Raw genomic sequence first — 26,597 nt, 5'->3', positions numbered from 1 at the left:
GGACAAGTTAAAAAATGCAGTTTTGACTCCAGATTCCACTTTCCTGTTGATACAGCTGTATGTTTCCTACTTTGTGGCTTAGTAAACAGAAAGGAGAACAGAGAACAGTTTAACTCTTTAAATCTTGTGGTTGTGTTGCTTCAGCATCACAGGATTCTCTCCTTAGAGCAAACTTCCCTTCTTGTCTCCTCCACAGCAGCCGTCTTTTTGTTTTTTTTGCTTTTTTTTTTCTTCACACATCCCCACACATTTTACATCCTGTTGTGGTTCAACAATTTATTCAAAAAGAGCAGGATTTCCTCAGGTGTTTGGTGAAAACTCATGTCTACTGAGAATTTCTGCAACCCCCACTTTCTGGCGTTGCGTTCGTGGAGGAGAAAGCAGTTAAGCCTTCTAGTTTTAATTTAAAGTAATTAAAATTCAATCAATTACTTCCCTGGCAAAGGGATCAGYGGAAGACCAGTGTACCAAGCCCAGCAAACAGAACTTTGCCTGTATGTGATGAGACAGCTTGTGTTGGACTTCAGCTTGGGATAAACTACATCCCAAGGGAGTTTCAGCCCTTCATACCAGAACAAAATCTCGATCACATCTGTGTTTCATTCTGGTATTGCAATGACTACTCTCATTGATGGCATTGGTGGTATCCCACACTCTGGAGGTGAACTGGTTGTGTTTGGCTGTGGTGTCCTGAGCAAAACGTCTGTGCTACTGCTGTGGAGCTGCAAGTATATCTGAGCTGAGGGATATGAAAATACTTTGTAGACATGCTGGCTATTTTGTGGCCTAACCTCTTTAGTGATCAAAATGGAGAAACCTTGCCTTTGCTCAAACATAGATGGGTCTGAGGTGCTCACTTGTGGTGTCCCCCTGTGTTTGCAGTCCACCAGACAGCTTTGAAAGTCAAAACCAGCAAATATTCACATGCTACAAACTGAAACCTGTTTTTCCTGTGGAAAGTAGAGATAGAGATAGAATAGACATCCTAGACACATGACCAGCATAGCCACGGGCCCTAAGCCCTTTTAGTAGCCCTGGCTTTCATACTTCTCCCTACCAACTTAAACATCTTCACAGAGGAATTCTCTTGGGATCTCCTTTGTCGATACTTTCTGGCTGGCCATCCCCTTTGATGGCAGTTGCACATTCCTCTGTGGTCTGGGCAGTTCACAGTCTTCAGCGATTGTTTCTTCCAGCAAAAGAACTTCTACTACCCCTGTTCTGCAGACACAGAGAGGTTAAAGACTGTCTTCAGGCAGGCGAAGCTGTGCCTTAATCCTTCAACCTAGAGTTTACCTTCTAATTTTAGCTGCCTTAAAGCTAGGCAGTTTGCCTGGAGTAGTGATCCGGTCTCTTCTATTGTCAGTGACAAGATCTCCTCTGCTCCTGTCAGCTGGGAAGAGCCCATGGGTTCATCTCCAGCTGCTGGGTGTGTTGCTAGTTACATGGAGAAGCAGGGGAAAATGGGATGTTTTACACATAGTCCAACTAGCACAGAAGATCCCACTAACCTCCTCACTGTCTTACTAATGTGGTTTCTGCCTACAGATCTGCAGCCTTTTACAACGCAGAGCAATGAGTAGGTGAGTTGCACAGGGACATTTTCAGAGCCATTGTGCATGTGCATTTGTTTCTCCATGGTTTTTATTTGTGGACTAGCTCTAAATTAACTTTACTGTGTAAATCATCTGGATTTCATTAGTATCAATATTCTTTTAGGGCATTCATATTTTAGTCACGCTGTTCTGGTTGCAATTTATCCTTTTCAATGATTATGAGAAGTGAACAAGATGCATCCCATGTGAAATAACAGTGTGCCTATGTGGTCTACATTAGAAAGGAACCTTCCTTCTCTTAAGCAACTGCCATTAAAAGCAAGCTGCTTACATTGGCTCAGTATAGTAGTCTTAGTTGTAGTTGTGTCTTATTGTACTAGCACCGCCAGGTCCCAGTCAAAACCRATTTCCTCCCACTCTCCTTCTCCCTCCATCTATGTTCCCGGATAAACAAAACCAAATAAATTTTGTGAGAGGTCTTTTTTCTCTCATATGCCTTTTCTGGGGGGAAGATGATCAGATATCCTCTTTGCCATGTAAAAACCAAGTAGCTTCCACCTTCCATACTGAAAAGAAAAACATCTTTCCTTGTTTCTTTGATGTGATGAACTAACCCTCAGATGGCTGTGTACTTCAGAGCTTTGCCCTCCTGATGTACCTGTCTTGAAACCAGCACTTTTTCTTTCTTAGGAAAGAAGTGGAGGTTTGTTTATTTGTTTATTGCTTTTTACCTATAGCTCAGGTGAAGTTATTGGAAATTTTCTAAAAAATAATGATAATAGAAAAGCACTTCATGGTTTTCCTGCTGGTAAAGTTTGTCTTATTAGATGCCCTCTTAGGAATTGTTTTATTGTTTGTTCATTTAGCTGGAAGCAGTGGTGGGGTTGATTTCTAACATGATCCATGGACAGAGTCGCTAATGAAGAAAGATTCTGTGTCAGACTGGCCCCAGCTTTAAGGCATGAATTTTATACTGGAGGGCCTTTAGTTTGTAGACTTCTGATGTTCTTTTGTAGTAGACTATAAATTATTTGGGCAGGCCTGTCTCTCATAACAGATCACAAAACACTCTGCACGGCACTGTCCTGGGTCTGGTACATCAAATATACTCAATTTGCAGTTGCCTCCTTTCTTTTTACAATCTCTAATCTACTTCAATGTCTTGAGTACCATCTAGAAAGGTTAACAAATCCCAGATTTGTTTACTGGTTTCTTCCATCCTTGTAGCTTTATCTCTCATGATTTCCCAAATCATCTGCGCAAAGGGTCTTTGTATATGTTTTGGCAGGTAACGTCTCAGCTCCCCACTGAGCTAGCAGTTCCTTCAGTTAGGCTGGACATGGTCCAGGGACTTGGGGCAGATCATGAGCAAAGCGGGCCACTAGCTAATTGTGACACCCCTGTTAAAATGTCTTGCAGTGAATTTGGCAAGATYGGCTGTGCTCTAACTTCTCATATAAGCTAACAGTGATTCAGCCTTTCTCAGACTTTGGTTTGCCATGTTTTTGGTGAGATATCTACCTGGTGTACTGCTGGCTGTGCTCTGAGCACTTCTGTACGTCTGACCTCATCCAACGCTTGCAGCTACATTGTTATGGAACTTAGTGTTGTTATTTAAAAGTCCTTAGTGATTTTTATATTTTTGGTCTGTGGATTTCTGTTTTTTCTCAAGTCAGAAGACAAAATGCTCAAAAGTGTTTGTTTTGCATTCTGCTGCTTGCTCCTGGTTTTGGACCTCAGATCTCATTTTCACAAAGGGTTTCATANTGGTCTGTGGATTTCTGTTTTTTCTCAAGTCAGAAGACAAAATGCTCAAAAGTATTTGTTTTGTATTCTGCTGCTTGCTCCTGGTTTTAGACCTCAGATCTCATTTTCACAAAGGGTTTCATATTTCTTTTAGAATTCCTTTTTGGTACATTCTAAAACACAGTGACGAAAAAAAAAAAATCTAATTAAATCCATTGAGGGAGATTTTAATAGGCAGTTGTTTGACATTGGTACCCTGTAATATAGCTAAAAGCTTTGTATCAGCCTAAGCAAGAAAACAGATTAAGAAGATAATGTGTCTCCAGAGAATTCAGTGTTTCATTACCTTTCAGAAGTGATTTARAGTAGCATCTGCTCTATGGTATATATTCTTTTCTACTTTTCTTCAGATCCCTGAACCTGAAGCAGATTATTTGGATATGTGTCTATTTGTGTGCATCACAGTTTATACCACTTGGACAAATGTAAGAGAAATATTTGCAAGGATTTTGAAAGAAGCAGAGGGGACTTAACGTGCAGAGTGAAGTCAGAAAACTTGATGATTAGAAGCAACGCAGGCTAGGTTGCTTTATCTGCTGTGCTGCCTGTGTGGCAAGGAGACACCAGTAGAGTTTGGTGGGTTATTGGGAGAGGCAGTAGAAGATGTTCGCTTCTGTTTTCATCTCTGTGACAACAGAAGTACATAGGTAGGGTTATTTTGTGTTTGTGCATTTCCCCCCTCTCCCTGTTAACCATTTCATATATATTTAAATTGCAGGGAGGTTTTGTGGTTTGTCTTCTGGCTATGTGAGTCTCTTCTGCCTGTGCACCCTCAGTGTGATAGCATAACTCTTTCACTTCCCATATATCTTAGCACCCTTGTAGTCCTGTTCTAAGAGACATTTAGATGCCTGACACATGTTCAGGATATGATTCTAAATTTTTGCAGTCTGGATGCACCCCCATCACCTTCAGCTCCTCTTTCCATTGCTTAATTTAAATCCTACCATTCCTAGCTAAATAACTTTTTCCCATCATAAATACTTCCTTCTCCTCCTTGATCTTTCTCCTCTCAGTCTTTGCATACTGTGCACAGTCACTGTTGAGGAGGGGTGAAGATTTTACCCTCTCTTTAGTCTTCTCTGTAACTTTCCAAATTAGTGAAATGAAAATCATTACCTTTGAGATTAAAAAAACAAACAAACAAACTGATTTTCATTAAAGCTCCTTTACTTTATACAGAGGTTAAGGTTCTGTTACACTGCTATAGCCTTATAGAAGATGACTAAGCTGTCTGTATTTGCTGTAATGTTATCAGTAACTCCATGTCATCAGTACCACTTGCAGAAACTGGGAGCTTGTTTTTCCTCTCTGATGCTCACTGTACTTGTTTCTACCTGCATGCAGTGAACACTGATGATTTAGTAGGTTTTTGCACAGATGTTTCTTGGTATAGGAAGTTCAGTGCAATAAGCATCAGTCTGTGATCTTTGGAATTTTATGTGTTTATTCTCATGCGATCTCATGGTGGGTGATATCAGCTGAATCTTCCACAATACTAATGCCAGGGAAGCATCACAAGTCCACCAAGCATAGTGATATTATTAAACCTGCTAAACAAGGATAAATGGGTTTTCAAGGGGCTGTGAGTGAGGTTCTGCATGTGTCTTTCTTCTTTTAATCTCATGTTTCCCATTCTCTCTCACCCTCCTGGAAACACTTTCCCCCTTCTGCAATCAAAAGATCTCCTCTAATCTAATACCTCCTCATCATTCATGAACTCTAYAGCAGTTCTGCTCTGGCACTTTGCTGTTGAGAGGAAGAAGTGTCACAGTCCAGGAGAAAGACAGAAGGGGGTCATATTTGATTGCTTCCCATCCTCATTGCTGAAGCAGAGAAGCTGTCCCAGCACCCTCAGGGAAATCAAGCTGTCTGTGTAGTGGGGAGCTAATGAGAGGATGGGGCCAGAAGCACAGCAGAGCTAAAGTGTGCCACGCAGAGTGGTGGAGACCAAAGCACAAGACTGATATCCCCGACACAGCGATCGCACAGATGGGGTTCTGCATTATCTGTACTTAGAACGGCAGTATTACCATTATTCTGTGCTACTGCCCAGTATAATATCCAATCTGACATTACCTGTCTCCCACACTGGGTTTCAGAGGGTTCCTGATCTGTTTTTCTAGTAACTGCCTCAGGCTCCAGTTGGATACTGGTTGAACATCTGGATTGCACATTTCTGTGAGAGTTCACTGCTTTCATCTCAGGAGTAAGGCTATACCATATCCAGATCAGATGATCAGGCTGTGAGAGATATCAGTGTGGATGACTTTGTTTCAAACCTACTAATGCTGCTTTACTGATTTCTCCGCAGACACAGAGCTAATAGACTTCAGATGCTACAGGAGACTGTTGCCATGATTTTGCCTGGCAAAGGATAAGATAAGACATATCATTTCAAGCTGGGTCGTGCTGTTCTGCAGTCAGACTCTGAATTAGCTTCAGATCCTCCTGGTGTCTACAAAAGTCTGGTGTCTTCTGTTGGTCCTAAGTACGTTGCTGTCCTACATCTCTTTCATCCACATTGTCTGTCTAACAGATCTTATGAAATTTTATGAGATAGAGGTACCAAAATATGCCACACTGGAGCAAAAAATTCTCTGTATGGGACTTTCTGCCTGGAGATGCTGCTGTTTATTCAGTCATGTTGTAGGCTCCATCTGTTTTTTACATAACTACAAGGATTTGGCAATGCAGTCTTACTGCTCATCTTTCACTGAGAGTCTTGAGGTGGCTTTGATCTAATGATATGACACTGTATTACACGGCAGTTGTGTTTTTTGGATGAATCCACACATGCCGTGCATTCCAAAGAGGCCATGAAAGCAGTAGTAGTAGTAGCAGCAGTTTCTTTTTCCTTGTATTATCTTGAAATCCACTAGCTACAAAACCAGACTTCTGGTAGGCTTCCTCTTGTCAGATAAAATAATAATTAGGTACTGAATATATTTATCAGCTGTGCTCATGATATGAGAGGAGATGGACCTGCAAGACAGATTTCTTTTGTCTGCATTAAATGTACTGCTTAGCAAAAAAAGATCAGTTTTTATTTCTCTCCACAAGAACCAGACTTCAGGTAACGCAATACAGGGCTGAGCTGGTGAAGATGTAGTGTTGGTTTTTTGGGTTTATGGCCGTATCCYACATGTGGTTTTGATAAGGTATGCAGGCATAGGGACCTAGAAGTGTTGGTTGTCAGTGCCCTCTGGAGGTCTTCAATCCAATGTYCAAGGATGGAGATTTCACAGCCCTTCTGCATGACCTGTTTCAGTGCTGCACTGCTCTCCTGGTGAAGAAGTTGCTTTCCTGGTGTTCAGACTAAACCTTCCCGCTTACAATTTGTGGCTGCTGCCCCTTATTATACCTTCTGCTACCGCTGAGAAGAGTTTTGCTCAGCTGTTTCTAGCTCCCTTTCAAGTAGGTGTAGGCTGCTATTAGATCCCTCTTTAGCCTCTTCTTTGCCAGACTACACAAGTCCAGCTCCCTCAGCATCTCCTCTGAGCTCATGAGATTTAGGTCTTTGACCAGCTTGGTTGCTCTCTTCTGGATTCCCCTTTTTCTCAATTTCTCAAAGTGTTCTGGAAATTTTGGTAGAAAATTAYTGACACTTGAAAATGCAGATTTCTATTTTGAATAGAAAAACTGTGGAAACCAAGGTGATTTTGAGAAAGACCACCAAACTGCACTATTTTTGCCATTGGGGTGGGGGGGAATGTAGCTTTTTAATTTTATTTCCTTTATTTTTTGCCCATTTGGGGACAGATTTTCTCCAAGGGAGTAATAGGACATAATGAGTCATCCCCTTTGACTTCAGGGCCATGGCTGAAAAATAAGAGACAAGTGAATGCAGAACATGGTTAACTGTAAAGTAAAACCTCTGCCAGAGCAATCTGGTCTTGTCTAGAAGCTCAAGCTATAATACCGCTTTTGTTACCCAGCTTGTGGCTGATATGTCAACATCCTGTTCTGTACAGTTTTAGGATGATTTGTAACCCCACGACCTTGCACAGTCCAAATGCACTAATATTTATTCTCTCCACTTTCCTAAAATTAAAGAYTGTTTACTCCTTCCTTCTGGAGACCCTTCTCTGTTGCTCCCCCAGATGTTCCCTGTTACTTTTCAAACTCTGCTCATTTTACCAGATGAGTTCATTRAGCACGTGCAATGCAAGATGTTGAAACATTCTTAGAGCTCAGAGAATGTGCTGTTTAATACACAACCAGTAGAGCCCATGGTGGTGCTGTCAATTTGTTAACGATGTCCCAACATTTTTAGGTGGACTTACTCTAAGCAAACGCTATTCTGACTAGGACAAAAGTTATGATACATCAGGTCACTTTCTAATAGTGAAGTTTTTTCTTTCTGGATGTTCAGAAAGATGTGCAAGGAGAGCTTTATGGAAAAAATATGAAAAAGTTGCAAGGCCACACTGAGTTTGCCAGTATAAGCAATATTTTGGCAGAGATGAGTATACGTAATCTTTACTTTGTAATTGTCTAAACTGAGTTAGAAAAGACTATTCCAAACATCTGCCTACATTCTTCCCAGAGATATATTTCCCAAATAATGTTATGGGAAGTTGATTGTTCCTCACTCACAGATGCACAGAAATATTAATGGTTAACTCGCTGTGGATATTTTATTTTCTTAGGCTATTGAATGTTATGCTTCAGGCAGAACTTTCCTTTCTGCTGTGCCTAAACAGTGCACAGTAAGAATAAATCTGCCCAGCACCTGAAATCCATAAAACTGTCTTATATTTTCTATATTCAGTCTATTATTTTACAATATGTTGAGGAGATCTCATGTCTGGGATCTATTTTAATAAAGTACCTAGAAGTTCATACATGTGTTGGGGTACCTGAGATCCTAATAATCATGTCTTCCTCCTACCATTACGTGTCCTGTGGAATCTGATTTATATCTCTTTGCTGATGCTACCCACTTGTGGCTACTATTATCCTGTGGCAGAGTTTCTGAGTGCTCATGGGGCCTTGGGAATTTGTAGCAAGAGTATAACAGTGAGGAAATGTTGATGGTGCTGTGATTGCTGCTGATCTCACTGTAAGAACTGTCTCTTTGTCAACCCATCCATCTCGGGTGGAATAATCATGCAAATATGCAGTAATATTTAGCTCAGAAGTCCAAATCGAGACAAGTAAGAAACAAACTTCTACTTTGACAGCCTAGTTTAAGCGCACTGATATAAGCCAGGTCCTGCTTTTCATCTCTGATGTGCATATCAGTGACCCAGAAAGACACCTTGCTCCCTTGACTTTTAGTGACTATTGCTTCTCCTATTACACCTCGGCGATACATAATGAGATACCTTTTCTCTTGAACTATATCTAAATTCACATTGACCCACACTATCTCCTGGCTCCCGGGGTCTATCTTGCAGTCCCATGAAACCCATTAGCTTTCAAAATATTTCTTCACTGGCATGCCTGCTCCCCTGTCCCCTGTTTATGGTCACAGATCTCTGATGTGTCCTGTCCTTTCTCTTTCTTTTTGTATCTCAGGGATATTTAGGGAACTGGGGACAGATGTAAGGTCCTTTTTGTGGAAATTGCGTAATGTTTAGAAACTGCTTGGTTTTCTTGACAAGCTAACCAGTTGCTCCAGCAGATTGACATATTTGCTGTAGCCATTGGGGTCCAAGTGCCAGAACGTCCCTTTCCACAGAAAGACCACAACCAGTCTGGCCTTTTAGATTCATTCTGTTATCTTACCTATCACACAGTAAAATAAAAACTATCCCCTTTCCACGTTTTCCTTTTCTTGACCTTAACTGCATTCAGGAATAATTTTTTTCAAGAGGGAAATACTTTGCAGTGCTGTGGAATGATATTTGGTGGAGGGGGAGATAATACAAAATGTTATTCTTTGTAGGTTTGAAAGCTCCAGGATTCCCAAGACCTTCAAACTGGATTATGAATAGAGCTCTCACATGTCAGTCAGGGTTGATATAAACTTGTCTTCTCTCCTGTGTGGTTGTGTGGTGGCCATCCATGTATTCCATGGACAAGGGTGAAAATGCTTGTATCCATAAGCCTGGGATTCGCCACCTTTTTTTAGAGAGGCTGGTAAAGAAATCGCCACMTTAACACATTATGTCTTGCTTAGACTGGGGCTGTGCTGCCCATCCAGATATCCAGGCATCACAGCTGCCTTTTTAACTAGATGTGAAATCTAGACCTTCAATATCGTTAAAGGAGATGATAAGTCCAGATTGTGCACTGTCGGTTGTTAGCCTCTTTCTACCCCAGGCTGAAAYCAAGTAGTCTTTGTGTTTGCCCAAAGTTGTGACTGAATAATGGAGAGGTCAGTGGCTTCATTGAATATATGACTTGTATTTCATTTTGTCCTTTTTGCTTTCAGTTCTTTATAAAGTTCCAGGCACTGCGATCCCATTTGCGATGTTAAATTAGGATGTTTGCAGTTCTATGAATGTGGACGTAAGTCTTCTGGGGTGCTTTTTTAACCAAATTCAGTTTGTGAGAACTTCTAAGGCGTTGTGCAGTGCYGGAGCTGGCTCTACTGGTCGTGTAGTCTAAATAGTTCAGCCAGTAGGTGGACCCATAAGAAAGCAGATGCATTGCCCTACTGACGACAGTAAAAATTTACGGTGCTTTCCTGGGAGATGCCTCCCTATATGTCCACTTTAAGTTGGTTTATTAGCTTCAGGGTTACTGTTTAGGACAGCCAATCTTGAAAAAAACAGTTATTTCTAAACAAAGGATGATGCTGGCAGGTCTTGGCACAGGAACTCCCACTGTAAGGCTGTTTGGATCAGGCTGCAAAACAGCTGATTTGATCAGGTAATCTCCTTTTTATCATAAGGATGACATTCTAATAAAGATATCCTCACTGACTGCTTCTCTTTTGTGAAYGTGTCAGAGATGCAGGACAGCAGATAATGAGGATCACATTGCATCCCTCCATAGATAACATCTGGTGCTTGTCCAGAAAGGTAGCATCAAAAATGTAGCTTAAAAATATTTCTTTAAAGTGTATTACTGTTAGGAAATTAAAAGAAGTCCACACCATGGCATGTGCCCTGAAAACCRCAGCTCCTCCTTGTGCAACTAAGAGGGAGCTCTCAAAAGTCCTTCTTTTACAGCAATCTACAGCCAAGGAAAAAACAGTGAAAAGGATAAAGTGCTATAATTTGAACAGACCACTGCTTGGTAATTTCTCATAACCCCTTTGCCAGCTCTGCCAATAGAGGATGAATTGAATTTAGGACAAGTCACTGACCTTTCTGGACTTCAAAATTTTCCCTATCATTAAGCCAGGGTGGAAGAAAATGGACAGCTTCTCCCCACCTTCGCCTGGCACTTCTCAGAGCATTTAAGTCAGGAATGAAGGCCAGTTAATTTGAAAGGATGCTTCCTACGAAGAGGAGTAATTCCAGCTTATGCTAGCTGGGAATTTGATCTGATAAATATAAAGTAACAGGGTTGTTTACCCAGAGCTATCTATCTTTGCACAGACTGCACASGGAAGGTGTAAATCCCATCAATCACTGATCATGGACGTGATGAATGGGACACGACTATGTAGTTTAAGCTCATCTCAGTGAGAGAAATATCTGAAAGAAAGAGAATTTAAGAGTAAGATCTTGCAGTGCTGAAACAGTGGGATGAATGTACTCATACATATTTTTAAGCATGAGTAAGATCTGGAAGTATAGAAATTTATTGTAATGTATTTGGGGCTTTGCTGCTTAAATATAAAGCTTGAGGTTTGCATTATGTAAAAGCACAGCTATATATCTGCTTGGCTTGCRTTTGGACTCTGTACACTAATTTCARCACTGTAACTTGATGTTTCAAGGTTTCAGAACTAAAACAACCTTACAATTATAGTATTTTCCAGCAGATTGGAAATATACTTTGTCAGTAGGTAGAAAATGCTGCTGAAATGCTGCCATCCGTTCTGTATCTTTAAGCCTCTTGTTAATRTTGAGGCTGTGGCCGTGTCAGGCTGTCATTTATTATTTTCTCCTTCTCTCATCTGGAATGTGAACACATAAACTAGCTGGAAATTGTTGCCTGAGAAATATTATTCTCAGCAGGTGCAAAAAGAAAGGCCTTTTGGTGCTTGCCAAACACAAGTCATGAGCGACTTTAATAGAGAATTATCAGCCATGGCAGGGCGTGAAAGGTATCATCTTGATTTAATGAGAATTAGTTTGTATCTCCAAAAAAAGCAATGTTAGAGCTCATAATTAACTTGCAGTGGAATGTTTTTTACTTGTCATCCAAGATAACAAATCTGCAGACCCCCAGTAATCATACAAAACAAGTTAATCACTGGTATCTGAAAAAATTAATTTCCTAGCAGACATATTCTTTTATCTTTCTCATATTTTAAAACTTGGCAAACCCCCATCAACTGTGGTAATTGGTTTTAAGATTCTTTTCACTCTCATTATGAATTTCTTAAAGAACCATTGTTCTCTTATGCATTATATTGACCCTAAAGACATGATTCCTGAAATCTTAACTTAAAATGAGTTTTGTTCTTTTTTTTTTTTTTTAAATAATTAAGGATGGCCATGGATGAGGGCCATTATAGTGTGGTTTCTTCTTAGTAGCATCTGTGGAAGGAATTGTTTATATTGTGTTATTTATAAAGCATTATTGCTCACGGTGTCTTAACTGTGGTAACTATTAATAGGAGAGTGTCCATATCTCAAAATGTTCTGGGATATTGGAGTATTGTGTCTGAACGACTTTTCCATAGGGATTTAGATATGCAGSTGATGACAGCTGACCACAGAAGAGGAAATGCCAAGAATTTTATAAATCTGCAAAATTTTTTCTCCCATAGCAAAACTCAGAGTGGCTTAGAAGGGCAGAGGAGAGTGAGGAAGAGGTACAGCTTTTGTACTTGTTCTGGTGCCTAGTGGATAACAGTTTCCAGAAAAGGTCTGAGGGTAATGGAGCCTAGGACAGAATGCTGCTTCCATCTTTCCGTGTTTTCCCTGTTTGTAAAATAAGGGAGTCAGAATATTTCAATACCTGTCCACCCTGATTATTGTAAAGATGCACATGTAACCCACACTAAGTGTCCTTCTTATGGCTTGCTGGGCTAACATCACCTGACATTTCAGCCAGCGTGTCCAAGATCCGCAACAGCTACCTACAGTAACTCTAAAGACCCCAAAGCTTCCTTGGTCAGCTCAGGCTTTAGACCTAGAGCAAGAGCTGTTAAATAATTTATTCTGAACTCCTGCCTAACCCAAGCCACAGAATGGCCCCCAACTACTGAATCCTCTACAAGAATTCAGCCTAGATCCTGCTCATATGAATGTCTGAGGTTGCATGACTGGAGTTAATAGGCCACCTTTTAAGGTGGAAGTCCTTGGCAAACCTTGCAATGCTGTCTCGCTGAGGGTCCGACTCACAGTGAGTGATCAGGACGATGTTCTGACATGGCTTTTCTGCTTTATGCAAGTGGTTGTCCACCTCCCCCATGGGTAAGGCCTCCTGAAACGGGGATGACCTAGGCAGAGCCCAGGAACTGCTCCCAATATGCAGAGCCAYCACTTCCAGACACAGAATAATTTTGGCAAAACAACGGCCTCTCATGCCTCTGCAATTTCTGAGCACCAGAGCAAAGGCCCATAGTCCTGGCCCAACAGATACCATCACCCGCATGTGCAGGGAAGTTATGGTAGGGCCACCGTATGAGCCTCACTGGGTAGTGTGGACTACAAACACTTTGCTGAAGAGGGCACGGGTATACATGTACATCAGTATGGTGATCTAAACGGTGAACTAAAACCACAGGACTTGAAGGGCGTATTGTTTTCCCCTTTGCTACGTGTGTTGATTCACAGATTGTCTTATATCTACACAGGGCGGAAGCTTTCTAATTCCAGCCAGCATGTTTGCATGCTTGTGTTGAGAACAGAAACAAGGGACTGTGAAGAGATTTACTTACAGGATTGGGCCACGGTAATGGGCTCTTTAAATAGCTGTATKACTTTTCTCTGTATATCCGGATTGGATTATTAAGTACTTTTTTTTAATGATCATCAACAAAGCAAATGGGATTATTGCATTTGAAGAGGCCTCTCTTCTCAAGTGACAGATTGTTGCATCTGCTCAAATTGTTGGGAGTGGAATGGAAAATACTAACATTAAAGGGCCCGGGTTTTTCATTGATCCAAATGTTCCTCTTTCAACAGCTTTGGCACCATCAAGGAGCCTTAAAGTGGGAGTAAATTATATTGGTATGTTTTAGTTTAAACATGAGTTTAAATGTGATCTTTAGACAACTTTAAGGCCAACTCTATGTAAAAGATCCTTAATGGAACTGGGAATTATGCCCAGAGAAAACATATTGCCTGTTTGGCAGTGATTAGCAATGTGTTAACAATTTAGTTTTCCAAATAAAGGGTAACTAATTACTAAGATGCTTAAATACATCTTCAAGTACTGCAGTAGCAGATTTCAAAATGTATTTTAATTAAATCCAAGACTGTTAACAAGGAAGCTGTAGAAGATACTGAAAGGGCAGCTCATGGGCTGTGGGATGGTAATTCTTGGGGGTACATTTCCTAATGGCGCCTTGGGTTGGGGCACTTTCTGTGTGGTGGTGGAAAGCTTTTTGCTTGAGGCATCTGGAACTGCAAAGAAGACAAAATGCTGGGGCATATATAGCACAGTACAAGGCAGCAGGGAATGTATGAGATTGCCTGAGTAGCCTCTAGACCCTGACTTTCCTCGCTGTGTGCATTCTGCAGGTTGTGCCCTCATCTTTGAAGCCTGCACATCCTGTCACTGGAAGGGGACTCTGGAATGCATCTGCCCAGGCAGTGTTGTCTTCTAGATGCTGCTGATAGCCTGTAAATAACTGTGTTGCCTTTGTGCCTGAGCTAGTGTGCCCTGCTCGACACACATGGGCAGCTCAGGTTTTCTGTACAGTAATCCTGGTAGCAAAGACACATCTTTGCTTTGTCACTGAGCTGATTTGCACCCTACCTGCACCACAAGCATGGCTGATGCTGTTTGAAGTCACCCAGACCTTGGTCTTCAGGGACTAGATGAGTGCAGAAGGTGATGAACCTCTGCTCTCTGTGGGTTTGCTCTCTGACTTTGTATGAGCCCAGGGAGGTATCCCAGGCCTTCATTAATCTCAGTAATAGTGTCTTGAGTGTGTGTACTGGAGCAACATCACTGCCTAACACAAAATCACTTCTCTACCGCTATTCACAACAGCAGTTCTCAGATATTGCACTGACTTGCAGTTTTGTTTCCTCTTTTATTTGCCAAGAAAACGGAGAATGGGAAGTGGAAACTTGGCAGTATATTCCCCATAAAACTTTTCCCTCCTTGCTCACCATGTTAGCAAATATTTGTGCACTATTAATGAGAGAAACTGTAATATTATGAAGTTTCATTTATACTCATCAAACTGCTAGCTCTCACAGTGACTCCACCTAGGACAAAAGAATGTGCCAAGAGATATAGGCAGAAAACCACTGCAGAAACATCCCAATTGTTTGATTGTGTGGGCCAAGGCAGTATCGTGGGAACTGCAGTGTGAGACCTGSCAGAATCCATCACCAGGCAATGCACAGAACTAAGAGCCTCATGACTACTTTAGGATTCACAGATAGCATCTCTGCTGTATGTGGCAGTCTGGACACTGCAAAGGAAGAAAAAGGATGTTTGTCACATAGTGCTTAGAGGAAATACATGGTGGGGAGGTATTTGTTTTGAAATTATAGCTGGAGTATAACTTCATTGTCTAGGACTGGGAACCTCTCAGGGAGCTGAATTGTTTGTGTGCTGTGTTATAGCAGTGTAGAGAAACAAAACATTTTTCAGACAGAGGTGGGTGAAATTGTTCATTAAAATATTTACAGCCAGTTAGCTAGATATTGGGTTCTCCAGCTATTTTTTTCCTATCTCTAACCTAGTCTTTATCCAAGTGAAAGGGCTTGGATATTGCAGGAAGGCAGTTGTTGCCGTATTAGTGGTATTGCTAGAAGAAAGGAAAAGGCCAAGCCATCCTCAGGAGGTCCATGATGGAGTGCTAGGCCTGTGGGTTTCAGATCATCCTGGTAACACAGGGGTTCATGCCTGGAAGTCTGTGAGGAGCAGTGTGCTCACAGGCCTCTCCCTGTCTCCTTGGGATTTATGGGATCCCATGTTTTGGATGCAAGACCCACACAAACGTGGATAAGCCTGAGGAGGAAGCCAAACAGGGCACATCTCATGTGCTTGCATGCTGCAACACTGCACACGACCCTTATCTTGCTCTGGGACTTGAAGGGACAGCTACTGCTGGCTGGCGAAGCCTTTGGGAGGAGAAGAGGCCCTAGAGACATCCCTCAGCCAGCAGGCACAGCAGCTTTGGGGTGGCACAGTCTCTGCCAGAGCCAAACACCACAGTGTGGCACCAACAGGAGACACACCACACCGTGCTGTCATGTTGGAGGGGTCTTGGCCCATGTGCTTGTGTTCCTGCACGGAGAGAGACCTCCGTTCAGGGAGGAGGGGGAGTCAGGTCTGGGAAAGGCTGAAGGCCAGCAGTCYGAGCTGCAGTGTTTGCCCTTGGCTGGTGACAGAGGGTGCTCACAAGGGAGCAGCGACTGCTCCCTTGCCATTGCTCTTTGATACTTGTCCTTCGGTTTCCTTGCCGTTTCTTGAGACATGACAGGGGTTTTACGGAGGACTAACCGCCACAGGCTTCACAGCCCCCTCTTCTGCGGAACAGGTTCCGAGATTTGTTTCTTTGTCCGTAGGCCATTGCCCAGACCTCCACCAACAYGACCCCCGCCGTCCCTTCCACGACAGAGGCCTACACGCGGACTCAGTACTGCAAGTGGCCGTGCGAGTGTCCGAAGTCCCCACCTCGGTGCTCGGTAGGAGTCAGCCTGGTCACGGACGGCTGCGATTGCTGCAAGACCTGCGCCAAGCAGCGTGGAGAGAGTTGCACTGAGGCCGATACCTGTGACTTTCACAGAGGCCTGTACTGTGACTACAGTGGAGACAGACCTAGGTACGAAATAGGAGTATGTGCACGTAAGTGATGTACATATATTTTTGACTTAGATATACAGCACTGGCAGCTTCCCTCGGTCRGAGCCCTGCTGAAATATATCTCATTAAATACATGACTGTAAATCCTTCAGCTTCTCCATTCATCCTYTTCTATGTCCTTATAGCTGTTTTCATTCTGACAGTTGGCTGGATGAAAAATGACCTCTGAATTCTTGCTGTTTGAGTTGSCTACAGCCGAGAATAAGAAGGAACCAGCATTTGAACGTCTTCAGATTTGCAAGGAGACGATTCTGTGATCTCCATAACAGAATGAGGTGCTGTGGTGGGTTGGGGATGAAGGAAGGATAGGCAAGCAGTCAGCTTTAAAGGCAAGTAATAYGGATGTCTGACAAAAAATCATGCCATTAAGGAATGATTTTGGCTTATTCCCAGCCAAAAGGCTTATTCCCAGATCCCAACGAAGAATAGAATATGGCATCCTGCCAAGAGGGTCAGGGGACGAGTCATCTCCTAGCCAAGTCTCTCACTAACTAGTCGAGGTCCCAGCCTTAATCTTGTAACTGCTACAGTCAGGCTGGCTATCATGAAGCAGAGGGATTTCTTCCTGCCTGCCGAAGCGAACACTCGGTGGGACAATTCATGTGACTGGAATGTTTTTATTCAAGAARAACAGTAAGAGGAAAAGGAAATGGGATAGTGTTTTGTGTGCCAAGGATGTATCCACATGTTCTGTGGACTAGAACACTGAGGGAATTAGACCCGTTGAGAGGCTCTGGGAATGATTAAAAGGAAAAGGAACACAAGGGCTATTACAGAGATAGCTGATCAGAAAGGACATCGACTGTTTACTAAGTTCTTGGAATTTATGAGTTACGGTTTTAGATTTGTAAACAAGATAAAGCAATTAATGGGGAGAGTCTTCTAAACCAGAATATAACCTGGAATGAGGTACTAATTGAAAATGTAAAGGTGGAAGGAATCCACAAGGAGCGCTGACTTTGAAATGATAGAATAACCAACCCACAGAAAGGAGAAAAGATTGTAAAGTAAAAAGAGTGGGCTTCAATAAACTTAACAAATCAGTAGAAAAAAATTCGTAGGGGACTAGTCTGAGGAATAAAGAAGTTCAGGGCAGCTGGCAGTTCCTCAAATAAATGATACTAAGGGGTGCTGTTCTTCAGCAGAAGAAGGATAGGAAGTGTAGTAAGAAATTAACTTGTCTTTGCATTAGCTTGGACATGGAAAAAAAAAATGCAGGAAGTGCAGCCTGACCAGATTTCTGTGCGATACATATAAAATAACAGCAAGAGAAAGTATGTGCAAAACCAGAAAGGGCAACACACAGAGCTATTGGAAACCTCCAGGGTAATAAGAAGTCTTTCTGTAATACATTAGCAGAAAAAAGACAACAAAGGAAAGTGGTGATAAGCTAAAGAGGAGAGGAAGGAAGCAATTAAAAGGTGATTCTGAAAATTTTAAAGTGCATAGTTTTTTTCTTCGTCAGTGCCTATTAAAAAAAAAAAAGTTCAACTGCAAGTACAATGCAAAATGAATGTAACACAGTAATGGCAACAAACACCATAGTGGAGTGAAATCTCACTCTAGAATAGAGAAGACATTAAAGAACTTGTAGCTGTTTTTAGACCACCTTGAGCTGATGATATTTCTTTTAATTATCTTATGTGTTTCTCCTTATGTACTCCTACGTGCTAGGTCTTTGAGAAATTATGGAAGATAGATAGCTATAGGGTGGAGGTGGAAGAAAGAGAAGCTGGAGAATAATGAGTTGCCAATTCAATTTCAGTTTCCAGAAAAAAAAATATAAAAAGTCAAACAACTAGTTTTAAGAATGTGGGAGATAAAAAGGAGATGCTCTATCCATCTAATTTCCTTCTATGACAAGGCCTTTTGGTCAGGGAAGAAAACTGGTTGTTGTATATCTTAGCTTTTTAGTAAAACCTTCCACTTTTTCATGTGATATTCTCACAAACAATCTTGGAAAATGTGATCTTGATAAAATTTCTGAAGGGTGGGTGCAAAACTAGTGCAATAACAATACCTGAGGGTATTTATCAGTGTTTCGCTTTCAAGATGGAGGATGTATCAAGTGAGGTTTGGCAGATGTCTTTTGTGGGTTTGTATTGTTAATGAAAACATTGCCATTCTGGTTGGTAGAATASTAATTTTATTTATTAGATTTCCATAAAGTTTAAAAGGATAGGCATTGCAGATGTGTTGGAGGATAGGATTAAAAGTCCGATTGCACTTTGTAAATGAGAGTGATGGTTGGRAGGGAAAGGAGGAAATTCAACAGAGAAGTGTAGTGCTACACTAAGCAGGAATAATAAGCTCACATAAATATAAAATGGGAACAACTGGTTCAAAACCAGTAATTTATAAGTAAATCTGGGAGTGGGGGGAGCAGATCACAGGCTAAACAGGAGTCAGCAGTTTCCTGCTGTTGTGAAAAAAATATATGCCTTATACTGGAAGGAGTAAGTGGAATAGTTGCCCACCAAATGTAGAAAGAAGTCTTCCTGCTCCACTTCGTAGCAGACTCGATGGGAGAGCCGGGTCTAGTTCAGGTACCATGCTGCAAGAGAGATGGGACTGAGTTGTGGAGGTGAGTAATGGAAAAGATCAAAGATCACAGAAGTGTGACTGATGAAGAAATTCCGAAAGAACAGAGTTGCTTCAACAAAGAAAGATGGAGGGGAATTCAGAGAAGACCACGAAGGAACCTATATAAATTTTAAAATACAAAGAAGTTTCTGCAGAGAAGACGGATGCCGTTCTCCACATTTGTGGTAGATAGGGCAAGGAGCCTYGAGCTTAAAAAGTATTTTTCAAGATTAGAAAAGATCCAAGATTAAGCAAAGAGGATGTGAGAGCATTCARATGGCTTGTCTGGGGTGTGTGTGGAGCCACCATGGGAGGTCTGTAAGAAGAGGTTAGACAAGCATCTGTCAAGAGTGGCATGGTAACAGCTGGCCCTGTGTTGGGGTAGGAAAACAAGCTGAATTTTGTCTCAAAGCTTCCTCAGCCTTTCTAGGCTTTTTTAAATGCCTTCATATTGCTTCTCATTTATTTTTTTATTTGATTGTCTTCTTATTTGGATTTTTTATTTGTAGTCTTTACATACATCACAGGCATTCAATATGCCTGCTGCAGCCAGCACTGTGATGCAGGAGGAGTGATCCCCAGTTTCCCCAATGAGTCCTGGAAGAATTCCCAATCCAATGCACCTTTTGGATCCTTACTGTTATGACAACACATTCCCTATTACGTGACATTTTGGGTTATTTGGTGAGGGTGTACATTGAGGTGTGCGCACCTGAGGGTCATTGGAAGTAGGTCCTTCCATGATTAGGTGGCCCCTCTCTGGCTGCCATGGAAAGCCATGGTCTTTCCCTTGCTTTCGTCAAGCAGGTGGATGCAGATGACAAGATTTGCTGACCTGCTCTTTCTCCTGAACTGGATCATATACAGGCTGAATCACTGCACTCTGAACACACAAGCTATTGCTCTGACTGCAGGGTGACTCAATGCAGGACTCCAGTGCTGGGTGTGGGGGACTGTAACTGCTGTGGAGAATTTACTTTTCAGCTAGATGCCAAAAATTAACTAGATGCCAAAAAGTAGAGAACRTAATGCATGCACACCTATAGGAGCAATATAATTTATGGAAAATAAGGATCCTGAAGGAGCTAGGAATTGGTGTTAGCAAAGGGTGTAGGGTGAAACTGTGGAAAATTCAGGCTATATCTGGACCGGCTTGCTGAAGTATGTCCCAGGGCCTGGACCACAGACATCAAATGGGAGGCTGATGGGCTTCCCTGCAGTTCTCCCTATGTTCCTGGGTTTCCTCTGCACTGCACCAGAAACAGCAGGATGCTGAGTACACTTCAAGGCAGCCGTGAACACCTGGAACCAGGAGCTGGGAAGTGCTCCTAATCGCTGAAGGTAGATGCAAACTCAGCGTAGTTCTGCATTAAGGCCTTCAACAGCACCTTTTGTCTATGTTTGAGGATTTTCTCAAGATGAACCTCTTGATATATGAGGCCTACAAGAGGCTGAGTTAGCAGTGGGGTAAACTTGTAGCAAGAAAAAGGGAAATAGAGCATTTTCCTTGAACTGTCATATTCTGTATGCGCACCCACAAGCTTAACTGAATCATCTGCTCCAGCTCCAGCATGGAGTGATGTCTGTCAAACACAAAGACTGAAGCTTATCAGAATTGGAGATGAGAGATCTGGATCTGTATTTCAGATTCCAAAAAGTCTCATTTTGTGCGGAGGAAGGGATTTGGGTTTGATGGTTTTGTTCAGCCCATTCTAAAATTAAGAAGCTTTTTCAGAATTATAATCCAGCATTTCAGTTTGTGCTAGCCCTGAAGAACACTACATTGCAGCTCCATTTCTGAGTGGACTTAAAGCTTGAGAGATTGGATCAGTGCGTATGCACTGCCTCCGTGTGATCAAGTAAGAAATTGAAGATTGAATTTTCCATTGGAAAATTTCTGTCATTGATTTCAAATAACTGCCCATAACTTCAAAACAAAAAAAAAAACTTGCTGCTTTGTATAACCTGTGTCCTATTTCCTGGATCAATGCAATTTCTGTTTGTGGGCAATGAAAAAGCTTGATCTTTCATGGGTTTATTTAAAAATATACTGCAAATATTCATTTTCATGGCAATAAAATATATTACTTCATTTTCTAACGAGTTTTCTGTGATAAACTGGGTGGGATCTAGTTGCCTATATAAGCATCTAGTGCCATTTTAGGTGCTCTTTTCTACCTTGGTGTCTTGCTACTGCTCCTTCAGAAGGGTACAGATGTCCTTCTTGTGTCATATTTGCAACTCCATATAGTTGTCTCAGAGGGCACAGAAAATCTCAGATGTCACAGAGTGTCTGTTTTAATTACTTGGATTGTTCCTATTGCRGATATCGTTTGCCAGCATACCATGAAATAATTTTTTTAAGGGAGAGTTTGTACATAAAATTTGTTTTATTTTCTAACTTTTTTCTACAAAGCATTGAAGATTAATTTTGCTGTGATTCAGACTGAAAGCATTTCCTAAATGATGTGACCACATTTGGCTTAGCATGATGCTGAACACATCACTCCATGGCGAAGCAATGCTGCCATGTCTCCATGCCGGCTCTGTTGGTCTGGTGAACAGATTGGCAAAGAAACACAATAATGCTGTTTGTTATTAGCCCTATTTTAATGGTGCTCCGTGTGTCTTCCTCTCTTTTTCTTTCCTTTCAGAGATTGTCGGTGTCGGATGCGTCCTTAATGGAGTCAGGTATAACAACGGGGACACATTTCAGCCCAACTGCAAATACAACTGTACGTGCATTAATGGGGCTGTGGGCTGCATTCCCATGTGCACAAACTCACGGCCTCCCCTAGTTTGGTGCCCGAACCCAAAGCTAATTAAGATGGCAGGAAAGTGCTGTGAGCAGTGGATCTGTGACGACTCCAAAAAAATCAGGAAGACGTCTCCGCGCCACATCGCCTCTGCAGGTATGGTGGGAATGTCGCAGGCCTCTGCTTCATCATCCAGGGACCAGAGTATCAACCCATACTGTCAGACCTGCCAAGCATCTAGTCTTTATGTGAGTCAGGTGCAGAGACTTCTGTACAGCATGTAGCAAAGAGCAGGACGTGCAAATGCCAGGTTGTGCTTAAACTCCTTACCAGCAACATGAGATTCACCAAAGATCCTTGTGTGACAAAACCCACTTTGCAACACACATCTGCACTTGGAAGATGTCTTAAATCCTTCTTACTTCATCATTTTTTTCTTGCTCTGGGCCCTCTGGAAAACCAAATGGACTGAGTCTGGTTTGGGACTGAGACATTGTTGCTGGGCTTTATCAATTTAGTATTATAACTTAAAGCCCCAGGAGCCCCAAACTCAGATGCAGCTTGGGAACAATTATTGTAGTGGAAGATTCACAGCCAATTTTATAATTGGTCTAACTAGTCCTTGTGTCAGTGTAGCTTTTTAGCAATTCTTTTCAATGACTGATGTAATTATTGAACAACCTACTTCATTTATCACATCAAGTATCTTATTCCCCCATCCCCACATTCACAATGCTGGATCATACAGCCCTCTGCTAAAGCAAACAGGGGTGGTACCGCTTGCCTCAAACATGGTCCCAAAACCTTAGGATGTGCTCACATTGCCACGTCATGAATTTACCCTCATAACACCCCAAGAGGCCAGGTAGTGCCATTAGCCCCACTTCACAGATAATCCCTGCAGAAGCAGAGCTCAAGGAGGCATAGGATGCTTGTGGTGTACCAGGGAACTGGAATTTTGGTTCCTTGACAGTAGGGTTTGTTACCCAATCTTTGGGCTGTATTTATTTTTGTCATACAAAACAAAGGCTTCAATCTCCACTTTGTGGTTTAAAAAGACCAGAGCTTAGCGCTTGCTTGTGTCCCTGGTAGCTTTGAACTGTGAGGGAATCAACTGAACTGTCAGAGAACCAAACCTTCACAGTGAGATCAGATCTCATCTCTTTTTTTCTTTTTTTTTATGCTGATTGGTACAGTCTTTTATAGTTAAGTGTTTGTATTGTGACAGCACCTGGAGGCTCCAGTCAAAGGCCCCCTTGTGTTAGGCTGTAAAGACAAATAAAGAAATGAGTCCTGGCCCTGAGCACTTGCAGCGCTGGAGGGGCTGGCRCAAGGAGGTCAGCGGCAAGCGGGGTGGGATGAGGAGGTAGTGAAGCAAGTAGGTTTGCAGCAATGCAGAGCCTCTGTGCTGTGATTTAATTATTTGGGTTAGTGGCCTGAATGTGGCATGGTCTGGGGCAAGGGCATTTATGTGGAAATTTGCCTGGATGAGTAATGCCCTGTTAATCTGGTCTCTGCAGCATATGAGGGAGAGGACGAATCCTGGCAGAAAAACTGCATCGTTCACACCTCACCCTGGAGCCCCTGCTCAAGGACCTGTGGGCTGGGCATCTCCACGAGGATTTCTAACGACAACGACCAGTGCCGGCTCCTGAAGGAAAGCCGCCTGTGCAACATGCGGCCCTGCGAGGTGGATATAACCAAGCACATTAAGGTGGGGGCTGTTTCTCTGTGTGTTCCTAAGTCCTTGAGTTGGCCTGGGACACAGGTCAGTCCTTGTTTCTCAGTGTTCAGACCTCTGAGAGCTGCACTTCTGAACCCAGAGGTCCTTARCAAGAACAGGTGGGCACACTGTGTTGCAGAGAGGTCAAAATGTCTCCTCCCTGTGCTCCCACAAGCCGTTATGAAAACCTTCCTCTGAGAACTTTAATTTTAGCAAAAAGTTCCTTACAAATAAAAGGAGGCCAAATCTACTGTGTTCACTGCTAGATCAGAGAGACCTGTGCCTCAGCTGGTGGAAAAGCAATGGTGCGGGGTTGGTTGTGTCTGTAAACTGTATTTTGCAGCTATCCTGCTTACAGCTATTGGGTTTGTCTGTCTAAGCACGTAGATCTGTCACACCCTCTAGCTCAGAGGCTGTAAAACGCTTTCTAACAACTTCAAACCCTTTAAATGTTGGGAAGGGGGTTTGCATGTGCTACCTGTGTCAGTATGAACAGCGATGAACATTAATCTGTCTCTTTTTCTGTTCTTCTCTAATTTAGCCTGGGAAGAAGTGCCTGGCTGTCTACAGGGCCAACGAACCAATGAACTACACTATCTCAGGATGTGTGAGCAAAAGTCCATACAGACCCAAATATTGCGGCGTCTGCACAGACAACAGGTGCTGCACACCCTACAAGTCCAAGACTATTGAAGTGAGGTTTGAGTGCCCAGATGGAACTGAGTTTTCCTGGAAAATCATGTGGATAAATGCTTGTTTTTGCAACCTGAACTGCAAGAACCCCAATGACATCTTTGCCGACTTGGCTCATTACCATGATTACTCTGAAATTGCTAATTAAATTGGCTGAATGCTGGAATTGACCCATTGCTCTGATTTTACAGAGGCTTTAAAATAAAAGGAGAATCTTTCATCCAGTGCCAATGTTCAATTTGTTTTTTCCTGAGTTAGGAATTTAAATCTCTTTGCTTTGCCACACTGTTCTTGGAGAGGCCTTGAACAAGCAAGGTTTTCAGCTGTAGCAGACCGCCATCCATTACTGGCAGCCAGAAATTCCTTTATGCGCAGATTCCAGGACTTCAATGACAATCCTGTTGGCACTGACATTTATTAGGCCAGCARTTTAATTGCCCAAAGAAAAGAATAGTATGCTGTTATGATAGCAAAAGTGTGGCTGTCAGTAGTGTAGAAATGAGGATATATAGTCTTCAGACATCTTTACTGTCATCTGTTGAATAATGTGATCTAAGCTAGAAGATAAGCACTGATATATATATATATATACACACACACACACACACACACGTGTGTGTGTGTGTGTGTGTGTGTGTGTGTGTGTGTGTGTGGTTGGTGACCCTCAGGATTAGATTCTGGTCTCTGTCTCATGGAGATCTGTCCTAGAAACCACCCATGCTGTCATTATCAGCCAGATCCCACCTCATGGTGAAGTCCATGGAAAGAACCTAAGGAGAAGAGGATTTATCATGAAATCTCTATGCAAGGAATCCCTCTCTTACTGCACCTGGCTGGGTCAAATATCCTCTGTGTCCTCTGCTTCTTGGGCTCACATTCACCTCTTGTAGTATCTTGTGCCAAGGACATTTTTGTAGGTTCTCTACCAGCTCTAATCTTGAACAGCCTGAGTTCACTGCATTCAAAATAACCTACCCAGAGGCCGTAACTTCAGGATAGATCCTGTTGCCCATGGCTTATTTATTGTTTGCAGGTTAGCTTTGTAGATCTGGAGGAGGAAATGTAGCAAGTTAGATAAGAGATGAGGGGCAATAATGTGTGTGCTTCTTTCTTCATCTAGAAATGGTATGGTCGGTGTCTGACATCTACCTGCTCCTACCCATAGCGTTATCACCAGGCAGGTCCTGCTCCCCATTTACACCTTGCCAGTGGCACTCATCTACGTTTTGCATAGCCAGAGTAGAGGAAAAGCAAATGAGAAAGCAGACCTTATGTTTCCCATCAGCTCTGTGGATGAGTGGGTGTGAAAGGAGAGGACAGCCCTTGGCACAGCCTCTGGTGCAACATTTGCAGCTGGGCTACCACTTACAGTCAAAACCAATGTAAACATTTTCTGTAAGAGTGGTTTCACACCCAAATGACAGATAAGAAAAGAAAAAACCTGTCATTACCACTCCAGGCAATACATTTCTCATCACTGAAACATGTTGGAGCCAGTTATTTTCCCAGTGAGTTGTTGCTACTGCCCCTCAGCACCCTGGCACGTATGCAATTGCTCCACTTGGGAGAGCTGGGTGGTAGAAATGTGTTTGTGCCTGATGTTTGCCCAGGGAACCATAGTGTCTGCTTGCAGCCCTCCCACTGATGTCTTAAATCAGTCTTATTTTGCTTTTGTTTCAGTTGGCAAGTTGTCTTTCTTCATCTTGATAACCCAGAGGAAGTTAGATTAGGTCCCAGGAGACAAATCTTTCTTGCTATGATAAACTAATGCTTCCTGGGAGCAGGTGAAGTACGTGCGTGTGTGTGTGTGTGTGTGTGCGCGCGCGTGCGTGTCTGTGTGTGTGTGTGTGTGTGTGTGTGTAGATAAAGTATATGTGAATGTATCTGTGAATATACAAGTGTATATTTACATATACATATTCCTATGATGCAGCCTGTAATATATGAAAGACAATGTATATATAATGTGTATATTTATATGCACAATCAGTCTTTCTCACTTTTGCGTGTACACACAGGGAAACAAGAAAACAGGATCAAAGGACACAACCAAAACTGTGGCATTTAATGTGTTTGCTTAACTTTGCAATTAGCTAACACTGAAAGCACTGTAATCAAATGCTGCTGTGGCTGGAACACACAGCATTCATTGAGAGATAAAAGGAGCTATTGTAAGCTAATGAATGACCAACAGCTCCAGTGCATGTCAATTCTTAGTGAAGTGAATGCCTAGAAACCCCAGCTCTCCCCCCCACGCACCCAGGATGATCCTGCTTCTAGCCTGGTTTCCTAAGGGAACAAGGCATATGCAGTCACGCTGTCCCTCTGCTTTTCTGTCAGTCCCTTGTGGGAGATTTCAGAGGAAGTAGGCAGACAAATAAAGAACTCAGAAGCACTGTGATTTCTGATATAAAA

General features: G+C 42.3%; 1 protein-coding gene across 1 annotated transcript in view; it reads left to right on the top strand.

Annotated features, from left to right (window-relative positions):
* The window catches only part of WISP1 (WNT1 inducible signaling pathway protein 1), a 37,974-nt gene extending 13,575 nt beyond the window's left edge, over positions 1-24,399 (top strand). Inside the window, exons 2-5 of the mRNA XM_026057064.1 lie at positions 16,130-16,409; positions 21,665-21,922; positions 23,287-23,480; positions 24,031-24,399. Of these exons, the coding sequence (XP_025912849.1) occupies positions 16,130-16,409; positions 21,665-21,922; positions 23,287-23,480; positions 24,031-24,330 (1,032 nt within the window). The 3' untranslated portion in view covers positions 24,331-24,399. The remainder of the gene's footprint in view (positions 1-16,129; positions 16,410-21,664; positions 21,923-23,286; positions 23,481-24,030) is intronic.
* Positions 24,400-26,597: the final 2,198 nt, after the last annotated feature.

Source organism: Apteryx rowi, unplaced genomic scaffold (genome assembly GCF_003343035.1).
Source record: "Apteryx rowi isolate R43461 unplaced genomic scaffold, aptRow1 scaffold_136, whole genome shotgun sequence".
In the NCBI taxonomy this organism is placed as follows: Eukaryota; Metazoa; Chordata; class Aves; order Apterygiformes; family Apterygidae; genus Apteryx; species Apteryx rowi.
The sequence above is the reverse complement of the archived record's forward strand: the minus strand, read 5'-3'. Positions and strand labels throughout refer to the sequence as shown.